Source organism: Oryx dammah, unplaced genomic scaffold (genome assembly GCF_014754425.2).
Source record: "Oryx dammah isolate SB20612 unplaced genomic scaffold, SCBI_Odam_1.1 HiC_scaffold_19, whole genome shotgun sequence".
Taxonomy (NCBI): domain Eukaryota; kingdom Metazoa; phylum Chordata; class Mammalia; order Artiodactyla; family Bovidae; genus Oryx; species Oryx dammah.
In genome coordinates this window covers 81,666,664-81,686,561 of record NW_024070203.1, presented here as the reverse complement: position 1 = coordinate 81,686,561, position 19,898 = coordinate 81,666,664, and the positions used below count along the sequence as shown (strand labels likewise).

The 19,898-nt window shown below is 47.6% G+C and overlaps 1 protein-coding gene across 2 annotated transcripts; it reads right to left on the bottom strand.

Annotated features, from left to right (window-relative positions):
- Positions 1 to 343: 343 nt before the first annotated feature.
- On the bottom strand, positions 344 to 13,666 carry GEM (GTP binding protein overexpressed in skeletal muscle). Of its 2 annotated transcripts, none has more exons than XM_040261069.1 (5): positions 13,596 to 13,666; positions 11,824 to 12,163; positions 4,462 to 4,538; positions 3,464 to 3,668; positions 344 to 1,989 (listed from the first exon to the last, which is right to left on the bottom strand). In XM_040261069.1, the coding sequence occupies exons 2-5, from the start codon at positions 12,152 to 12,154 to the stop codon at positions 1,712 to 1,714; spliced, it is 891 nt and encodes a 296-aa protein (XP_040117003.1). In that variant the 5' UTR covers positions 12,155 to 12,163; positions 13,596 to 13,666; the 3' UTR covers positions 344 to 1,711. The 2 variants fall into 2 exon arrangements, with proteins under 2 accessions (XP_040117003.1, XP_040117002.1); XM_040261068.1 differs by lacking the exon at positions 13,596 to 13,666 and adding an exon at positions 12,386 to 13,510.
- Positions 13,667 to 19,898: the final 6,232 nt, after the last annotated feature.

The following is a 19,898-nucleotide window of genomic DNA, read 5'->3' as shown; positions in this document are numbered from 1 at the left end:
GTGTGTGTCTGACCACAAACTCAGGAGAGGGAATTGAGAGTGAAAGAGGGTGCACATGCGGGCCAGGGGTGTGAACAGGGAGTCCCTCTCCTGTAGCAGAAGGGCTACACAGTGCCACTGGAAAGCAACCATGTATTAATGTGTCCAGCTGTAATAAAGTCACCAGGGAGAATTTGGTTAAAGCCTTGCCTGGCTAGATCTCAGGCTGAAAATCACCAGTTTCCTTTTTTTCCTCCCTAATCCTTTATAATTTCCTCTAATGCTTTACTCAAGCTTAGGACCATGAGCCTTTGGGGAGCAAAGCGAGGCCCATCTGTTGAGTTAGGAATTTGCCAGACCAAAGTAAAGATCAATCTCACTTTTATTGTAACTCAGCATTTATGTGACTCCAAATACTTCCTAACTGTATCAGCTGAAAATCACTTTGCATTATTGTGAATCACGTCCCAAAGGACAGGCGTCAGGAATACCCTTTAAAACAGATAATGACTGGGCTATTGCCAATGAAAAGAAGAAATAAATGATAGGTAGGTTTCTTTATAATTTGCTTGCTCTGGAAGCTATACCAAAATGATCACAATCATCTTTCCTGGAGAGGAAAAATATTTAGGAATGCATTTTTTTTCCCAAAGATTTTATTTATTTTATTAGAAGACATATAGGTAAAAACTTGAATATTCTGAAAAAGATAGAAAATGGTAATAAAATGGGTGTTTTTCTTAACAAGAAACAGGTTCATAAATATGCTTTATCAAATGTTACAATGGTTGTTATTTTGCAAAATAATAATAAATAGAGCAGAGCTGTGGCATACAAGGGTCAACCCAAAATGCTGGAAGTATTTATATTTTGTGTTTTACAAAAATTCAGAGCTTCAATTATATTTTAAAATCTGGCATTTTGCACTCTATGTTCTCAGTAATTTAGATGTTAAAAATATTTTTATGATGGCCCCATGATTTTAAAAACAATGCAACAGAAAATGTGGTTTGGCTAAATAGAATCTGATTAAAATAATTTTCCCCTAAGTAAAAAAATATAAGACACAATAGTAAATACACAATTTTTGAACCCATTAGTGGTGCATGTATCGATTCCCAGTTCTACAGATTTCTAGATCACCAACTATGGGCATTGAACAAAAATGGTTTGCTAAGCTTTCCTTTCCAGCAAGTCCATCATCTCTCACAGCTTCGCGGAGCAATGACAGCGATGACCACGATGAACCCAGTTATGCAGTTCTAGCTCCACAAATATAAGCTACAAAGACAGAGGTTCTCTTTCCTTTGCAAAACTCCTTTGACAGCTTTCCTATATTTGCCTAGGACCGACTGAGTGGCCTCAAATAACATATCAGAACACCAGGCAAAATTTTAACAAGGAAAAGTTCTTGTCCAGGCATTCTTCGGTAGGCTTCCATTCTCCATCGGCGAAAGGAGAGAAAAAACACGTGAACCCCGACCACGCCCTCTAATGAGTCTTGGGTGTTCAAACAGCAAAGGTCAGGCTTTTCCTGTAAATGAATACTGACTCCTCACGAAGCCCTTTCATTTCCCACGCGTACGGTTGCCCAGCAGGCTAGCACATTAGTTCCCAGCTACAATAGGGGAAGCCACATCTAACGATACTTAAGAATCCAATCTAATATAGATTATGGGTCCCAGCGGCCTTCAGTGATGTCCTCTGCGGGACAGCGGGTGCCTCTGGGTGCCTAGAGCACCGAGAGGTCGTGGCAGGATTTGGACTTGAGCTTGAAGGCCATGTTCTTGTTGTTTTTGGCCACGATCTTGCCCCAGAAGCGCCTGGCTTTCCTGGGGATGCTCTCCCGCCGCTTCTGGTAGGCCAGCCGCCGCTCGTTCTTCTCCTTGCTGTCCCGCCGGAGGCGGACCTGCCGCACGATGCCTTCAAACAGCTCCTTGACGTTGTGCTGGACGGCCGCAGAGGTCTCGATGAACTTGCAGTCGAACACCACAGCACACGCTCTCCCTTCTGGTGGGGAAAGCAAGAGGGCGAGAGGAGAGTCAGGGGAGCTGCAGATTTGACCCGCCACGCACACAGCCAAGCTGGATGCGGCCTAACTTTAAACAGTGCCCCAGGGAACTCGAAGTCAGCGATCCACGTGATGGATACCGGAGGTCACGGGGACACGTGGCCTCCCTGAAACAGAAGCAAAGAGCCTCACAGGAAGATTCCTGGAAGCAGCAAAGACGGGCTTTAGATCGGGCCCGCCAAATTCACGGTGTGAAGGTCCAACGTGACCAGTGCCATAGTATTAATTATAATAGTCCCAGCCATCGTCGTAATTGACTCCCCTCGGGCAATGGGTTAAATACTTGACAAATTTTTTTTAATGTTCACAGCAATCTTTAAAAGTACACTATCCCTTTCAGATAGCTGATGAGACTGGAAGGGAGAGAAGGCGGTGCTTTAAAAACTTGAGGGCGTTCACACAGCCTGTAAGTAGCAGCTGTGAATCCGGGTCTGCTTCACTCTCAAGTTCATGTTCTTTACTCTTTCTCCTGATTCAGTTTCCTGAATTGAAAATTAAGAATCCTACTAGTTGATTTCCTCTCTTAAAAAAATGTTTTTTAAGTTTGGATGAGATATTTTGAAAAAATTTTGAAGATTTCACACATGTACAGTACAGCAACTCTACAAACAAGTTTTTTCTGAAACAGTCTCAATTTCGAATGTTCTATTGTGTTCAATGACCAGGTGTCCACGTTTTGGTTTGGAGGAAACTGACTACTATAGACAGCCATTTCCCGAGAGCAAGGCATTCCCAAGCTGGTTGGGTCTTTTCAGTCTTTTACAGGGTTCTTTACTGCTGGGTGGAGGCTGGCAATGCAGCACTTTTTTTTTTTTTTACCATTGTACAAATCTGTATTAGGCCAATAAAATTTTAAGGTCCCCAAAGGCACTTGGGTGCCAGCTCAACAAATAGGAAATATCCCTGAATTATGACAAAGGGTATGTGATACCAGCAGACATGCCTTGACTGGAATTCAGGAAACAAAGAGTGAGGGCTGGGAGGGTGTTTCTACGGTCAACAGGAACCAGAGGCAGCCAGAGTAGAATTCTCAATCTCGGTGAGACTCTTTCTCACAATGCCCCTTAATCAAAGTGCCCATCCTTCCTGTCTAAAGATGTTACTTTCACTTCCCAGAAGGCTTGAGATCTCCCTGGAGAATAGAAGGGCCAAAACGCTGGGGATGGCCAGTTCCCCTGAGCCGGACCTCTTCCCTAAAGGAATCCCAGAGAAAGCCTTGGGGATGGAGAGACTAGAATCCCGCAGGTAGAGCAGATGATCTGCTGGGAACATGGACCTCTTAGAGAGGATGAGAGAAACTCCACGTGGCATTTTAGTAAGTCCCCAGTTTCAGCTTCAGGAAAGAGCAACCGTCGGAAGCAAGATGCAAGGGACTCAGAGACATTTCTACGGTACTGGCACCGCTCCTCTTACCTGATACAGACACTTCCCGGCACCGCACCAGGTCACTTTTGTTGCCAACCAGGATTATCGGGATGTCCTCGGTCTGCCGGGCCCTGCGGAGCTGAATCCGCAGCTCGGACGCCTTCTCGAAGCTGGCTCGGTCCGTGATGGAGTAGACGATCAGGTAGGCGTCCCCGACCTGCATGCAGTGCTCTTGCAGCCACTCACTGTCCCCCTGATAAAGGAGAAGGTCTTCCATGAGCTCAGCTCTGCCTGCTTAAATGAGGTCTCCGTTTGAAAGAGGGAACGTGTGTATCCCAGAGTCCCTCCGCTGATACGGGAAAGGAAGAAAATTCATTCCAACTCCCCTCAAAGGCATCAGTCTTCCAGGATGTCTGTGACTGTAAAGACTGCTAGCTCAGAGAGGACGGACGCCAAAAACTTTGACTTTCCGATTCCTCCTACAGCTTGAGTTGATAAATTATACGACGGGTCTGCCAAACAATATTTCCAATTTTATTTCAAATACCTAAAAGGAGCGTTTCCTGGCTTCCATAAAATTCTTTTTGCCTCTCCTAAGTGATGAAATTAAGAATCCTTTCATTAACATAGGAGAGTTCTCAATAAACAGAAGGTCTAGCATATAAGCTCAGAAACCCCAAACCTTTCACCAAAAAAAAAAAAGCAAAATGTGAAAGCTATTGAGAATATCAATTTCATATAATATGGTTTTATGTAGTTTAAAATTATCACCCATACTTACTGGGACTTTCCCTAAAACAAATACACTTTGTATTTCTGAATAGACCTAAGGGCAGATCACTGCCACTTGCTTGTTATTCTAAGCTCATTTATGAACAATGTGCTCCTTACAACAGTTTCAGTCTTCAGAAGTAAAAGCTTTTTAATCAAGAAAATGAGTCCACCTTATCTGGAATATCAAGAAGGACAATTTCACCCTTGCACCAAACAGCTTATTGGAAGGCAGGCCCCAGAGGAGTTTACAGAGAGTCACAGGCCCTGCATACCTTATTCTCCCACATGTCCAGGAGGATAATTGTTGCAATTTCCCCATCAACCATCAGTGTTCGTTCATATGTATCTTCTGGAAAAGAAAGAACAGTGATGTTGGACTCAGACAAATAGGCAACACTTTTCTCTAAGAGGGTGATGCAGCAAATTATGCCAGAAAATAAACTTACTAACTATGCAATTAATTATGTAAGTATACAGAGTAAACTGTGTAAATATTCACAAACTCTTTTTTAATCACCTTCAACAACATTCCACACGTATTCCTCCAGTATTTACTAAGCAGACCTCCTGCATCTTCCGAATATGTGTCACTAAACACTTGAAAGGCATCCATCCATTTTCATCATTCCTATACGTTTTATACAGGAAAACCCTTTAGGAGAATAAACTCACTTGAGTACTTTTGATTCCGATTCCGTGGATGCTGCCTGAGAAACACTGACTGCCCAGTGGAAATGCAAACCTAGCTTACAACCCTCACAGGGGTGATGACTGAACATTCACTGGCAATTTCAGGAGCTTTCAGCTCACAGAGCTCTTTTGAGATATGCAAGAAAAAAAATCTTGAGACTACCCTTGTTTTGATGACATTTTCTGCGTTTAGAAAATACAGGTCCCTGGAATAAACGGGCTTGCGTTTCCATCTTAAGTAGAACAGAGGCGCAGCCTCCAGCTCTACTTAGTAATGGAAACTTCCCTCCTGGCACTTGAGCCCAGATTGAGTGTAGGTGAAGGGTGAGTGCAGTTCAAAGGGCAGAGCAGCTCCAGGCCAGAAAAATCAGTGTGTGTGTAGGGGGGAGGGGATTAACTGAGTTCAGTGGGATTTTTGCAAGAGAAATTCCCATCGATTCCACGCAGCTGAGCCCATACTCCCTCTAATTGCACAATGCAATTTCCTGTTTTGAATTTTAACATTAGAAAATTATGATCTTCATAATGATTTTTTGTCTTTTTGTTTTTTGGTCATTTTTCGTTGGCTGTTCTTTTTGCTAGGAACTAGTTCTATCAGAAGGAGAAGAGGGCATCAGAGGATGAGATGGCATCACCAATGCAATGGACATGAACTTGGGCAAAGTTCAGGAGATGGCGAGGGACAGGGAGGTCTGGCTACAGTCCACGGGGTGGCAAAGAGTCGGACACGGCTGGGCGAATGAATGACAACAACAGTTCTCTCCAATATTCGAAGGCTTGTTCCCTCACCTCCTTCTGAGGGATGTGTTTCCTGACCGTCTTCTTAAAATTCCATCATCCTTCTCCTCCTAATATTCCTTACTCCCTTCCCTGTTTTTTCTTCACTGTGCCGATTGCTATCTAACAAGAATGCATTTAATGTACTCATTTTATTATTTTCGGTCCCTCTCACCTTCCAGAATGTTAACGCAGAGATTTACCTCTGTGCTGCTCACTGCCCTCTCCCCCAGCACCCAGGACACTTCCTGGGTAGATGGCGGGTGCTTAGTAAATACTCATCAAATGAATGAATAGATGCTAAATATAGCACTGCAACTGTGAGCACAAGCAAAGCTGAACTCAAACCTGGGTGCCCGCCCTTATTAACTGTTTGGCTCTGAACTGCTTTCTTAATTTCTCTGAGCCTCAGTCTCTTCATCTGTGAAATGGAACTCATTACAGTATTCATCCCTTAGGGCTACCTGACAATTACATTTATCAAGCCTGGGCACAAAGTGGACATGCAGTAAATGTTAGCTGTTATCATCACTTCCTCGGATCATGGAAGTTGGTTCTTGCCGTACTTGCTGTTTCCTATTACAGGTAATCCTAGCTGAAGAGCCTTGCATTGTAGGAACCAGGACATTTCCTGCTTTATAATAGTGAGGGACTTAGAAGAAGCAGTGCTCCTGGTTTACATAACTGAAAAAGACACATTATCCCAATGTTCATGTGCAAATTGTAAAAGTACTGTTTACAACAGCCAGGACATGAAAGCAGCCTGGATGTCCATCAGCTGAAGAATGGATAAAGCTGTGGTGCATATATACAATGGAATATTACTCAGCCACAAAGAGGAGTGGAATTGGGTCATTTGTAGTGATGTGGACGAACCTAGGGTCTGCCGCACAGAATAAAGTCAGAGAGAGAAAAACAAACACTGTACATCAACACATATATGTGGAATCTAGAAAAATGGCACCGACGAACCTATTTGCAGGGCAGGAATAGAGACGCAGACAGAGAGAACGGACTTGCAGACGCAGCGGGGGAAGAAGAACGTGGGACAAATCGAGGGAATAGCAGTGACGCGTGTAACATGGCTAGTGGGAAGCCGCTGTACACAGCGCAGGGAGCCAGCCCAGCGCCCTGCGGCGAGCCTCGGGGCGGAATGCGGGGCGCAGGGGCTCAAGAGGAAGGAGACACGGGTGTGCCTGTAGCTGACTCACACTCTTATACCGCAGAAACTAACACACGGTAAAGCAACTGCGCTCCGATTTAAAACAGCAAAGCCGTGCTCCTGCTCTGTTTCTTCATCTAGGGATTAGAATCGAGAGGGAAAGGAAGGAACCATGTCAAAGGAGAATAAAAATAACCAGGAACGACTCTGAATTTCTCAGCGTCCCCACGTTTTTTGGAGTCACTCTTCTAAACGATGGTAACTGTTTCCCACTGGGGATTTTTAAGTCTATTATTCCCACCGTGTTTGCCACCCTCAGTATGCATCAGGAATGGATCAGAGTGAATAGCATACCTTGGCTTAGTGGAGAATAGGGTCTCATGACTTCAACAGGCAAATTTATACAACCAAGTGCAAACCATCAGAGTTTGGGCAGCACAGATGGGGTAGGGGGTAGTGGTGGGGGCATGGCTGCCTGCCTCTGACCACCTCGGAGTTTTTATCTTTTCTCTGAAAGCCTTCCTTGCACGCAGAAAACTCAAAAAAAAAAAACACTTTCTCTGCTCATCACTCACTACCCAAAAGTAGGCACAAGGGATCTGCTTGAATCTCCAGTAGTTCAGAAAGAAACATACTACATTCCAGTAGCCAAGGGAAAAAGCAAACTCAAATTTTCTCTCGGTTTAAGAATTATCAGAAGAAGTCTAGAGGAATAAGTGGACTGAAGAGTCCAGTTGCAGATTAAGGCCAAACTGCTTTGCTGTTCCTGAAGGTTCCTGACAGGCTCGCTTTGACTTACCTCTGCCTGAAAGTCACTGTGTTGGAAACCCAGGAGCCTAAAGCAATACATCCCGGCCCTGCTGTGTGCATATACCCTGCGCCTGGGTGTATGTATCGCCTCTGGCTACGCGCCCCAAGGATTCTTCAAACACACAGAGCGTCCCGCTTGACAGCCTTCTGCCACCAGGAGAGGACCTGCTTGTAACCAAAGCTTGCGTTTCTCTTCCTCTCTTAGGCACTTACCTTTCAGCCTTTTTAAGTGCTAATCAGGTGAGAAGAGCTGACATAAAAGAATATGAAATTCCAGACGAGTCCTTTGAAATCTGCGCTGGGTTAAGGCGTGTGGAGAAAGGGTTGAGGCCTCTTGCTTGGAAGGCTTCTCAGAACCCTGGTCTGGAGAAGGCCTCCTTTTTCTGGTGCTCCCCCATGAAGGCTGGGGTGCAGGGGGTGGACTCACCCCCTGTAGAGCAGGAGAGACCCTCCTGAGGGGTGGAGGAGAGTTTCTAACACTGGGCAACCGTGGTCGGTCGCCATTTTCCCTGAATTGCTGGCTCTTGATTTGTCTGTACTGCATTTGACCCCCAACCCTCTTTGCTCGGAGGACCACCCTGCTCAAGACTGGCTCCAGGGCTGTGTGTGAACCTGAACAGGAGTTCTCTCCCCTGCCAGAACCAGTCCTGGCAGCCTCTGGAAAGTTCTGAGGCTCCAGCATCCCTCTCCCCCTAGAACTCTCAACTGCTTTCAGCCTTCAGAGTCCAGAGGGTCCCACTTGGAAAGAAGCAGGCAGTGCTGAGAAGCACCAGCCTCCCCTCCAGTGGCTCCCGTCTCCTCTGCTCACCTCACAGGGCCCCAGGGAAGAGGCACCAGAGTGGACGAGGGACTTCAAGCAGTGAAAGGGCCGGCGCGGAAGAGAACCCCACGGGAGGGAAACAGCAGACGCAGAATCAGCCCCAACTAATGTTCACTTGGTACTCACTCTGTGCCCGGCACTGTGCTATCTCCCCTTATCCTCTTAATAACCGTTGATGTAGGTAACGTCCCTATTTTTCTAATGAGGAAGCATGAGGAGGGTAAGTATCTTGTCCAGGAGCACCCAGCATCAAAGTGAAAAGAAAGGGAAAGTTAAAGTGGCTCAGCCGTGTCTGACTCTTTGCGACCTCATGGACTGCATAGTCCATGGAATTTTCCAGGCCAGAATACTGGAGTGGGTAGCCATTCCCTTCTCCAGGGGCTCTTCCCAACCCCGGGCTCGAACCCAGATCTCCCACATTGCAGGTGGATTCTTCACCAGCTGAGCCACAACGGAAGCCCAAGAACACTGGAGTGGGTAGCCTATCCCTTCTCCAGGGGATCTTGCCCATCCAGGAATCAAACCAGGATCTCCTGCATTGCAGGCAGATTCTTTACCAACTGAGCTATGAGGGGAGCCCAGCATCAAAACTGGGGTCCAAACCCACATACGAGGTTTCACGTCCAGTGGTCTCTGCTGTACTTCCTGTGCACACGTGCAATGTCTTTCCACCTCCCTCTGCTGCTGCTGCTGCTAAATCCTAGTGGTCCTTAGGGTCCAGCTCAGAGACCAACACTTACATGAACCTTTTCCTGATTTTCACAGCCAGAAGTGGTATTTATTTTCTCCTCTGAATTCCTCCAGCACTGCCCTTATACCTCTTTGAAGATACTAATCGCGTCCTATCTTGATTTATAAGTCAGTGTATACCTGCTCTCTACTCCAAATACTGTCAGCATCTTTAAGGAAGAAACCCCACGACTCGTAGTATGTCCTCACTGAGTCGCATCAAGCTTCATGGTATATGTTCAGTAACTGATGAATGGACAGATGAATGAATGAATGAATGAATGGCATCAAATATGCACAGAGAGTCATAAGATTAGTGCAATATAATCTCAACAACATTCATCTTTATTTGGAGAAATAATGATGAGAGTATTGTGTACTTTTTATCTTATGGATAATGCTGAAAAAAAGAACAGTGCAGTGAAGTGCCATGGAAAACCCTCTCCTTGGGAAAGATAAAGCTAACCAACGATTCCAACAGCCTCCCACGGGTAAGAGCTGTAATCCTAGACAGTATGAGTTACTCAGATAGGTCAGATTAGGTAGGATGAGTCACCCAAGAAGCTTCCTGTTGTCAAGATTCTCTGGCTGAGGAGATCACGAAAGGATTTTGCCTACCAACAGTCCCCTCTCCCCATTAAACAAAGAAGCCTCCCAAATACAGAAGCCTGCCTTCCCAAGGTTCAGGGATGGGTCAGTCTTCTTCATACCCTATGCCCACAGGAATACCACCCTCTGGATAGGTACCACTATGCTCTAATGGACAAACATTTTTGAGAGTCTGATATCCACTAATTATTTCCATTCCTCCCTCTTAAAGAAATGAACAAAAATTCTTAGTTGGTCTCTTTTTCATATCAATCCCAAAGTACTTTACTGTGACTTCTTTATTAATTTTTATGCTGCTCTAAATTACAGCCCCTGGCCCTCAGATCCTTCCTAAGAGAGTATGATGGTGTACCTCATCCATCACTGAGTACCCCAGAGCATGGCATGGAGCCAGGCATGTGGGAGGTACCCTGCCCAAAGTGCTATAGTATATAACAGCCTTTGGATGCTAAATCCAGGGACGGTCGAGTACAGTGAAAGAACACAGGAATTTAGGTTCAATCACAACTAGTTTTGACTCCTGGGCAAACCATGGACTAGCTTTTTCACCTGGGAAAGTCACTTGACTTCACAAGCTTCCATTTCTTCACCTGTAAAATAGGAACTTTAGAACCAAATGGGCTTAATTTTTGTAAGTACTATTAAAATACCTGTGGGAAGTACTTAGCGCTATGTGCCTGGCACATAGCAGGTTCCCTATCAATGGTGGAAGGTGAACACCACCAAACTAATTTCTAAAATCCCGGGTTCTAATCCAAAATGCTCCAGAGGGTGATTCCAGGTAAGTCCCTAAGACTCAATGTGCAGCCATGATGTGAGGACCAAAAGAAACAGTCACAAATAGAAGGCACATTCTAGATGATAGCCTCCTGCCTGTCTCCTATAGGGACACACACCCGTGCGTCTTTACCAAAAAAAGAGATACTGAGCCTGCTTCTCCCTTGAACTAGGATTTAGCTATCATCCCTGAGACGTCAGGAGTGAGGAGAAAAATCAATGTTCTATCAATGAGTCATCATTTAAAGCCAGTTCCGGAGCTGCCTCATGAAGCAGTGAACTCCCAGACAAAGGAAGAATAGATGTTTAGCAGAAATGGGCTGACAGCAGTGAGGAAGGAGTAGGATTTCTGTGCATCAAGCAGAGGGCAGAACAGTGTCATCACTAAAGCATCTTCCCACTCCTGAAATCTGTGATTCAGCGGTGAGTTGCAACTGAGCGTTCAGACAGACCATGCCACTGGGACAAGCACACTTCTTTCATTTCCACAACTGCAAACAGGGACATACAGTGACCCTGGCATTGTCTAAGACCCTGGGCCTGAAAGACACTGAATTTAAACCATCAACTACAGGAGCCTCATCTTACTTCCCAGAATACAGTGCTATGCTTTACTTGAGGAATATGTGATTTTTTGAGACTGTATCATCTCAGATCAGTTTTGGAAACCAAGGCCTAAATAATAAATACCTTAAATGAGATTATCCATGGAAAATTGAAAAACCGTTAAGTATATTTACAAACGTTAAGTATCATCATTGTTAACTTTCAATATCTTTTTTAAATATTGTGCTATTGAAAATAGAGATTTTAAACAATTTTATACCCGCTAAAGCCTCTAATACTGCAATAAACAAACTAATGAATTCATCCTAACAGTTTTCTAATTGGCTTGGTTTTAAGTATCACCATGGAAAAAGGCTGTGTCTACACTGAGTGCTTGAAAGGTCCAGGTCAGAACTGGCAAAAGCCAGAGGTGGGATCCTGACCCTCCGGCTCCACCCTCCGTAAACCGTCTCCCTGGTCCCTTTAGAGCTGGAATGTAAGAAATTCCTTCTCTGGCCCAGCTTCTATCTATAAGCATTTTCACTTTCTTGTCCCAGAGGCCTATGCCAGCGCTTCTGTGGGGACTCGGCTCCCCAGGCAGAGCCAAGAAGGCATAATCGCAGTTCCCAGCTCTGCAGACAAATGACCCACCCACTCACTCTTCCTGCTGGACCGCGGCTGACCCATAAAGCCCTCCGGAGCCGGGCCACCTACCTCCAAGCACTTCGCAGTCGCTGTCCATGCTGTCATGGACACCCGCAAAGATGTTGGCCAGAGTGGACTTGCCCACCCCCTGCTCCCCGATGAGAACCACCCGGTAGTAGGTGTTCCCGGACTCGGAGGAGATGACTGAGTCCGTGGAGTCGGAGGACCAGCTCCGGCGGCAGGGGTCCTCGGGGGCGGCAGGGGGACGGCTGCGCTGGCCGTACTGCGGGGGCTCCTTCTGGACCATGAGATGCCTGCCGTCGGCGGGGATGCTCCAGCGCTGCTGCTGCGGCTGCACGCCCGCCGTGCCCTGGCGCATGGTGACATGGTTCAGAGTCATCGTCAGGTCCTGGAAGGCAAAGCAGCCAAGATGGTAGCATCAGGAAGCATGAGTTCAGGGAGCTCGAACACAGTCATCGGTGATATTTTAGTACGTGAGGTTACCAAGTAGCCCTCACACAAGGAACACCAGTGAAGCAGTCCCCAAACCCAACAGGCTTTCAACTGAACACACACACACACACACAGCAGCTCCTCGGGGAGACTGTCATTTGCAAAGAGGTAAAGGTACCGTTAATATCGTCCACTGCCCTGGGGCTTCCTCCATCCTCAAGGAAGCCTGGGGATTCCCCACTCAGAGCAGGCACAGAGGCAGCCAGAAGGCACCAAGAGCCTCCAGAGAAGGCTTGAAAAGCAACAAGTTAATGCAGCTGGGGACCAGCTGGCCAGGTTAGCCGCTAATGTCTAAAGATGGCACTTAAGTAGCAGCAGCACCCAGCGGGCTTTTATGCCTCAGTGGGGAGCACGTGATAGTGACATCATCCCCCCGGCTGGACTGGACCAGGGCTGATTGGAACTTCCATGTTTAGTAAAGTTGCCCTGATGCTCCCCAGCTGCCTGAATATGCTCTTATTTGAGGGGGAGAAGAACTTCTGTGAGAGGTATATGCCTCACTTCTGCCCCCCTGCCCACAGATATCACATTTAACCCATCCCAGCCCTCTGCCTTGTCCTTCCGGCAGGGAGACGACCTGCTCATGTTCAGAGCTGTCAAACTTGCAGAGACAGTGCTTCACTCTTATTAAACTCTGTCCACTCCAAGAGTTCCTTTCCATCAACTTGGATTTCCACCTTCCTGAAGCCAATCAGGTCCAAGACTCCCTCCAGAAAGACATTCAACCGCGTGGCTTCAGCTTGGCCTTTCTCAAGACTCCCTTCCCTTGCCCGGAGGTCTGGACTCCCAGGCTCTCAGACAGAAAGTAGAAGCAATCTCATTTTCAGCAGCAAGATGCACCGGTGAGCGCGAGACCCTCCCCTTCCCACACCCACTCCCCAGAACCCCAACACGTCGATGACCCTAGCCGCGACCCTCACCTCGATGACCCTGATGACCCATCAGTTTGTAGGTTTTTTTTTTTTTTTAATCTTACAAGCAGCGCCTCCGGTAGGCCGACTCTTCAAACAACCAGTGCCTGAAGTATCCCTGACGGCTGTCCTCCGACCACAGTCTGGAGGAGGAGATGACCCTCCAACTGAACTGCACTAAAGCAACCCGCCACCGCCAATGGCATCCTTCGCCCCTTAAACTCTGCAACACCCCTCACCCCGCGACCCCACCCCCACCCCGATCGAAAGACCACCGCGCCAGACAGCAGATCCCGAAGGTTCTTTTCCCCACTTGGAAAGTTCTCCGCGGGCTGGGGACGCCCACCCCTTCCCCGAGTCCTGCCCCCCGCGCCTCTCCGGAGGCCCCCGCTCCCCGCCGCGGGCCGCGCGCCTTACCCGGGGGGGCGGCCGAGGGCGGGCGCGCGCCGCGATGCGGGCGGCCGATCGCGGGGTGACTGCGCCGGGTGCGCCCGCGCCCGCGCCCCGCGGTTTATACGCGCGCGGCCCGGGCTCTGCCGTGACGTCAGCGCCCCCGCCCGGGGTTTGGGGGGCGGGCAGCTCTGCAACAAGCCCCGAGGGGCAGCCCCTTCGCCAAATCGGTGACTCGCTGTCATGTGACCCCCGCCTCTCTCCCCTTTTAAAAAAAAATAACGACAGTTGAATCCCGGGTTTCTTTATTCTGGTTTGTTCTTTTGACCAGGCGGACGCTGGAAGGGGGCAGATAATACATGAAGTGCCCCTTAAGCGCACTTTCCAGCAAAACAGTTTGCGAGCTGTCCGGATGAAGGATGGAGGAAGAGGCAGGTTGGGATTGGAAACCCAGTTTCGCCAAAAGACAAAAAAAAAAAAAAAAAAAAAAACAGGGGGCTACAGCCCCATGGAAGTGTTCGGGGCTTGTGTCAGCCGCGTCTTCTGCAAGGGAAACCCAGTTTCGCCAAAACCAAAAGCCAGGGATCGGCGAGGCTCCCGTGGAGATTTAGGCTGGGGCTACAGCCCCATCGCAGTGTTCGGGGCTTGTGTCAGCCGCATCTTCTGCAAGGAAAACGGCCTCTGCCCGCTCCTGTCGCCTTCCCGGTGAAAGAGGGAAGGAAGGGAGACCCACACTGCTTCGTCTCCCTTCTCTGACCGTGACCCAGAGAAAAGGGGCCAGAGGAAGGTGGGGCAAGGGGGCAAGACCTTGAAAAGGTCTTGAAAAAATAGCTTAAGTAGGGATCCAAGCAGACTGTGCTCAATGTGGCTAGCCCTCCTGCCCTGGACCAGGACGCTGAGGCTCCTGGATCAGGGAATTTAATCAGCATCCCGACTAGTAGCATCTCCTGTACCAGGCTCCCTGGCATGGCTGGTCCTGGCCGTGGAGCCAGGGCCTCTGGCCATGCGAGGAGCCTTAGCCTGGGTTCCAGTCCCAAGAATGATGCCTGTGAATAAAGGGCACAAGATAACAGAAACAGTCACTTCTACTATCATTTACTGAGTGCCTCTGAGTTCCTATATTTAGTAGGTACTGTTAGACCTCTGCAGTATCTCAAACTTTACTACAATTCTGCAAGGTGAAGATACTGCTGCTCCCATTATATGGAGGAGGAAAATGACCCCCAAAGTCAGAGAGCTTGCCCAAGGTCACGCAGCTCATGTATGTGGCAGCATCAGGACTTGAAGCTCCGCTTGCCTGGCTCTTTGCACTGTGCCCCCAGCTGGAGGGATTCAGTGACCTCTTTTGCAGGCCACGGGCATTTCCCAGACACTGTGTTTGGAGGTGACACTGGCCTTTCCAACACACCCGTCTGCTTTTCCAGCCAGCTGCATCTCTGGATGGGCTGGTGGCTCCGGAAAACAGCCAGAGGCACCAGCATCTATTCAAGTGGCTGGACCCTGCTGTGAACAGAGTCTGTTCTCTGTTACCCTGCAGCACTTTTGTGCTCTGGGGATTATCCAAGTGACCAGCTGCTGAGACATGCCAGGCCCCACGCCGGCAAAGATGGAATGGCAACCCAGATCTCTCTTGGTCCCAGGTGCCCTGGGCCCAACCTCCTCATTTTATATGTGAGGAAGCTGATACCCACGGGGATGACTACCACTCAGGTAGTAACTGGCAGTGCTGCAACCAGAGCCTGAGGGTCATAATTTCCTGGATGGGTCCCTTCATTTCCACTGAGTTTTCCTTCTGGGCTCAGCCAGGAAGAGGATGGCTACAGACATGGTAAAAAGAGAAGAGTAGGGGGTCAGGGAAGGACAGAGGGAGAGAGAAGAAGGGGAGGAGACCATCCAAAAGTTTTCCACTGACTCCATACATGTAATCTGTGAATTATCTGTGCTTTTTCATGCTGAGCTGACTCTGTCAACTGATCTTAACAAAAACACTGTAAGTGAAAGTCACTCAGTCCTGTCTGACTCTTTGCTGTCCCATGGACTATAATTCTCCAGGCCAGAATACTGGAGTGGGTACCTTTTACCTTCTCCAGGGATTTTCCCAATCCAGGGATCGAACCCAGGTCTCCCACACTGTGGGCAGATTCTTTACCAGCTGAGCCACAAGGGAAACCCAAGAATACTGGAGTAGGTTGCCTATCCCTTCTCCAGGGGAACTTCACAACCCAGGTATCAATGCGGGGTCTCCTGCATAACCTAGGAGTCAAACCAGGGTCTCCTGCATTGCAGGCAGATTCTCCATGTGTAAATCAGAGTATATAAGCAGATCATGTAGCCTCTCAGTTCTACTTTTTCCCATTGCTGCTGCTGCTAAGTCACTTCAGTCGTGTCCGACTCTGTGCAACCCCATAGACGGCAGCCCACCAGGCTCCCCCGTCCCTGGGATTCTCCAGGCAAGAACACTGGAGTGGGTTGCCATTTCCTTCTCCAATGCATGAAAGTGAAAAGTGAAAGTGAGTCGCTCGGTCGTGTCCGACTCTTAGAGACCCCATGGACTGCAGCTTTTCCCATTGATAAGAACCTAATTCTTCCCATTAAGAACCTAATTCTATGCCTAGACCATATCCCCTCTTAACTGTTGTTCATTGGTATATGTGAAGCACGGCAAAGAAAATCAGCTCTAAAGATGGGGGAGAGGGCTCTTCAGTCCCCTATTGACTGGATAAGTACATCAGTGTTGTGTTTGAATCTGCCTTTTTAAATTTTCTGTCCCATAAGAAGCCAGATGAGAAAGCAACAACTTGGGAAGAGTTTCAACTGAATGGCAGTTAAGTTGGAGTGAATATTTAGACAAAAGTCACAGTTATACCAGCAAAAAGCACATATCGGAGCCAAGCTTCACCCAGCAGAGTCCCAGCTGCCTCGTCCAGGATTCCAGCTCACTAGGACCATCTGAGGGTTTAGAGATGGAGGAAAAAGGGGGAATCAGGACATTTGGACAAATAGCAAGTTCTAAAGGAGAAATATTGGCAGAAGACTGTAGTTTCTTAGTCTATGAATTATTGTGTCTGTATTCCTTTCATGGGCATTTGAAGGCTCCTCAGGTTTTTAGCTAGTCGGGCAAAGAGTGGGGCTAGAAGACAGAACTCCAAACAAAAATAACTGACATTTACTGACAAAGGCACATACCGTATCTCAGTTCATCCTCACCACCACGGCATCTGCCCGTGTCTCATGAACAAAGACGCTGAGGAATGGCGTGAAATAACTTGTTCAAGGTCACAGAACCAGTAGGTAGCAGAGCTGCGCTCTCTGGGCCCACAGTCTTAACCACTGTTGTTTAGAGTAGGGGCTACACGCCAGCCCTGTTCCCCACACCTCCTTCACCTCAGCCTACCTCCTTCCTGTGAAGCTGTGAAGCTCGCTCAGTCGTGTCCGACTCTTTGCAACCCCATGGACTGTAGCCTACCATGCTCCTCCATCCGTGGGATTCTCCAGGCGAGAATACTGGAGTGGGTTGCCATTTCCTTCTCCAGGAGATCTTCCCAACCCAGGGATCGAACCCAGGTCTCCCGTGTTGTAGGCAGACGCTTTACCATCTGAGCCACCAAAAGAGGAGTTTTGATTTGATTGGCAAAAGCCCCTGACCTTCACTGGGCTACATGTCACTAATATATTACTAATGGGGAAGGAGGTCTGTCTCTCCCTAAAGGCATGAACCACCCTCTTCTCTTTCTTTTCTCTAGCTCCTATGCCTGAATGAGAAGGTAAACTCGGGGTGACTTTGGGGGGCCTGACTATCTCGCTGTCTCAGTCACCCTGTCACTCTTTTTTCTCAGCATAGAGACCTGTGCAGCCACCCCATGATTTCAGAAAGAGATGAGAGAGGAAGAGGTGGGGAAGGAGGGGGAGAATATTTGACCAGGCCTGGGGTTGAGGCATAAGGGATTAACCATTAATGTCCTCTTACTTTGAATATCACACTTTGAAAGTTCTAGAGAAGGCCAGGTGATGGGTAGGCCCAGGACCAGTGCACCCTTGGGTCTGTAATACTATCCTAAAAGCCATAGAATTACTCGATCTTCCTCATTTATCCTGGAGATTTACTGCCACCAAGGTCGTGCTTATTCGTGCCACCAAGTCAGTGCTACTCAATGATAAAGTGATGCGGTCCACCTCCACCAAAACCAAGAGAAGGGATGTCCTGAACACTGAAAAGGTGATCAAATAAATGGGCTTGGTTTGTATTGCTTTCGAAATGCTTGGCCTTGAGATGCCTTGAGGCAGAGCTTGTTGTCTGACTCCCCAGAGTCCTGACTATTCCCTAACGTCTTCTACTCCGGTCAGCTTCTCTCATTTAGATTAAATACCTGGCCCCGAAAGCATTTGCTTTGATGACCCCTGCAAGGGCTGAAAGAACAGATAGGGAATTCAGCGTTAGGAAGGCAAGGTCAAACCTTAGCCTTTCCTCTTTCTGGTCACACGATCCTGGGGATGTCACCAAACCCCAGAGGCCTTGGCTTCTGCTGCTGTGAGGACTAAAGGGCTACTGAGCTTGGAGCAGTCTGTTAACCACAGAGCACTGTTTCAACGTGAGTGATTATGACGATGACGCAGGAGCCGAGGCTTGGAGCTTGGCCACCTGCCATCAGTAGTGCTGCCCCTGAAGCCTCCAGTTAAATGAATCCAGCAGCATTCAGGACACACGAGGCAGAGGCAGGCAGGGTTGGAAATGTACTCCTGTTGATGTTCCTAGGAAAAAATAATTAGCAAGGAGAGTGGGATGGTTAAGTCCTTTGTAAACAAACAAGGATGTGGGGTCAAATCCCGCACACAGAATAGGTCTCCACCAGCCACAGAAGGAGAGGGAGGAGCGGGGTGGGAGGCAGTGTGCAAAGTGAGCTCAAAAAGAACCTCCCACCCACTCTGGGAAGTCTAAAGAAGGAAAGAATTACTATATGGAAAATCATTGCTTTACAGAAGGGGGAAAAAAGACTCCAGTTGCAAAATCAAGAGAGCCCTGATTAAGAGAAAATGAAGACCAAAGAAAAGAAGGCTAAGAATAGCCTCACCACTTCCAGAGGCCTGTGGGATCCAGATGGACACTCCTGCCAGCTGCAGCCTCCTTCAGTCTGGCCCCAGCATCTCATCAGACTCCTGCTGAGCAAATTTAATTTTCCATTGAAAAAATTTTTAGCTGCCACCCTTCCTCTGCTCCATTAGCCCAGGCTGCTGCAGACCTTTGCTACTCCTTCTAAAACCCTGCAGGCTGCGTGCAGGATGTATCTCAGAAGGGCCTAGGGGAGGCTCCTGGAGAAAAAGGACATTCTCTGCCCAGGTTCCTCCGTTCATTACAGTGACTACTGAGCACTCACCTGTTACCAGAACCTGTTCTAAGGGCTAAGGGTAAGGTACACATTCATGGACTTATATTTTGGAACTTATAAAAAAATACTAAATAATGAAGTATCACCATATTCACTCATTCATTCATTCACTCATTCTTTCTCTGAACTTGCCACCCTTTGGCCTTAGTTTTCTCATCTGTAAAAAGAGAATAATACTGGAGACAATATACAAAGTCCGGGTCAAGTGCACAGCCATTCGGAAGTCTGACAAAAGCAAGGCTGGTGAGAATGTGAAGAAGTCGTGTTCTTGGGCCCCGCTGGTTGGAGTGTGAATTGGAAGACCACTTTGGAGACCAGTCACCAGCATCTAAAATGCGTCTATCCTTGGTGGCTCAGCAATCCTGCTTCTCAGCGTGCATCTTCTGTATCACCCAGGAGACAGGCACAAGAATGCTCATTCAAGCACTCATAGCACCAATCAGAAACCACCTTGTGATCATCAGCGAGTAAATTCATGCTGCTATATTTTTCCAGTGAAACGTGCAGCAGAAGAAATGAATGACGTAGACCTACTTGTAGGAACTTGGATTAATACCGAAACCATAATGGTGACTTCAAAAAGCAAATAGCAGGATACCTACAAGAGTAATAATTTATGTAATTTTTTAAAGCCCACACTAATATTTTATAGTTAAATATATTCAGTAAATTGAAGAAAGTAGGGAAAACCACTAGACCATTCAGGTATGACCTAAATCAAATTCCTTACAATTATACAGTGGAAGTGACAAATAGATTCAAGGGATGAGATCTGATAGGCAGAGTGCTTGAAGAATTATGGATGGAGGTTCGTGACATTGTACAGGAGGCAGTGATCAAGACCATCCCCAAGGATGCAAAAAGGCAAAATGGTTGTCTGAGGAGGCCTTACAAGTAGCTGAGAAAAGAAGAGAAGCTAAAAGCAAAGGAGAAAGGAAAGATATAC

Bases quoted from the DNA above. Each gene is read 5' to 3' on its own strand.
- GEM (XM_040261068.1), bottom strand. From the start codon at position 12,421: ATGGAGGAAGCCCCAGGGCAGTGGACGATATTAACG. The intron at 12,164-12,385 runs GTACCTTTACCT...TTTGCCTTCCAG, and splicing joins GGCAGTGGACGATATTAACG to GACCTGACGATGACTCTGAA. The intron at 4,539-11,823 runs GTAGGTGGCCCG...TTTCTTTTCCAG, and splicing joins CGACTGCGAAGTGCTTGGAG to AAGATACATATGAACGAACA.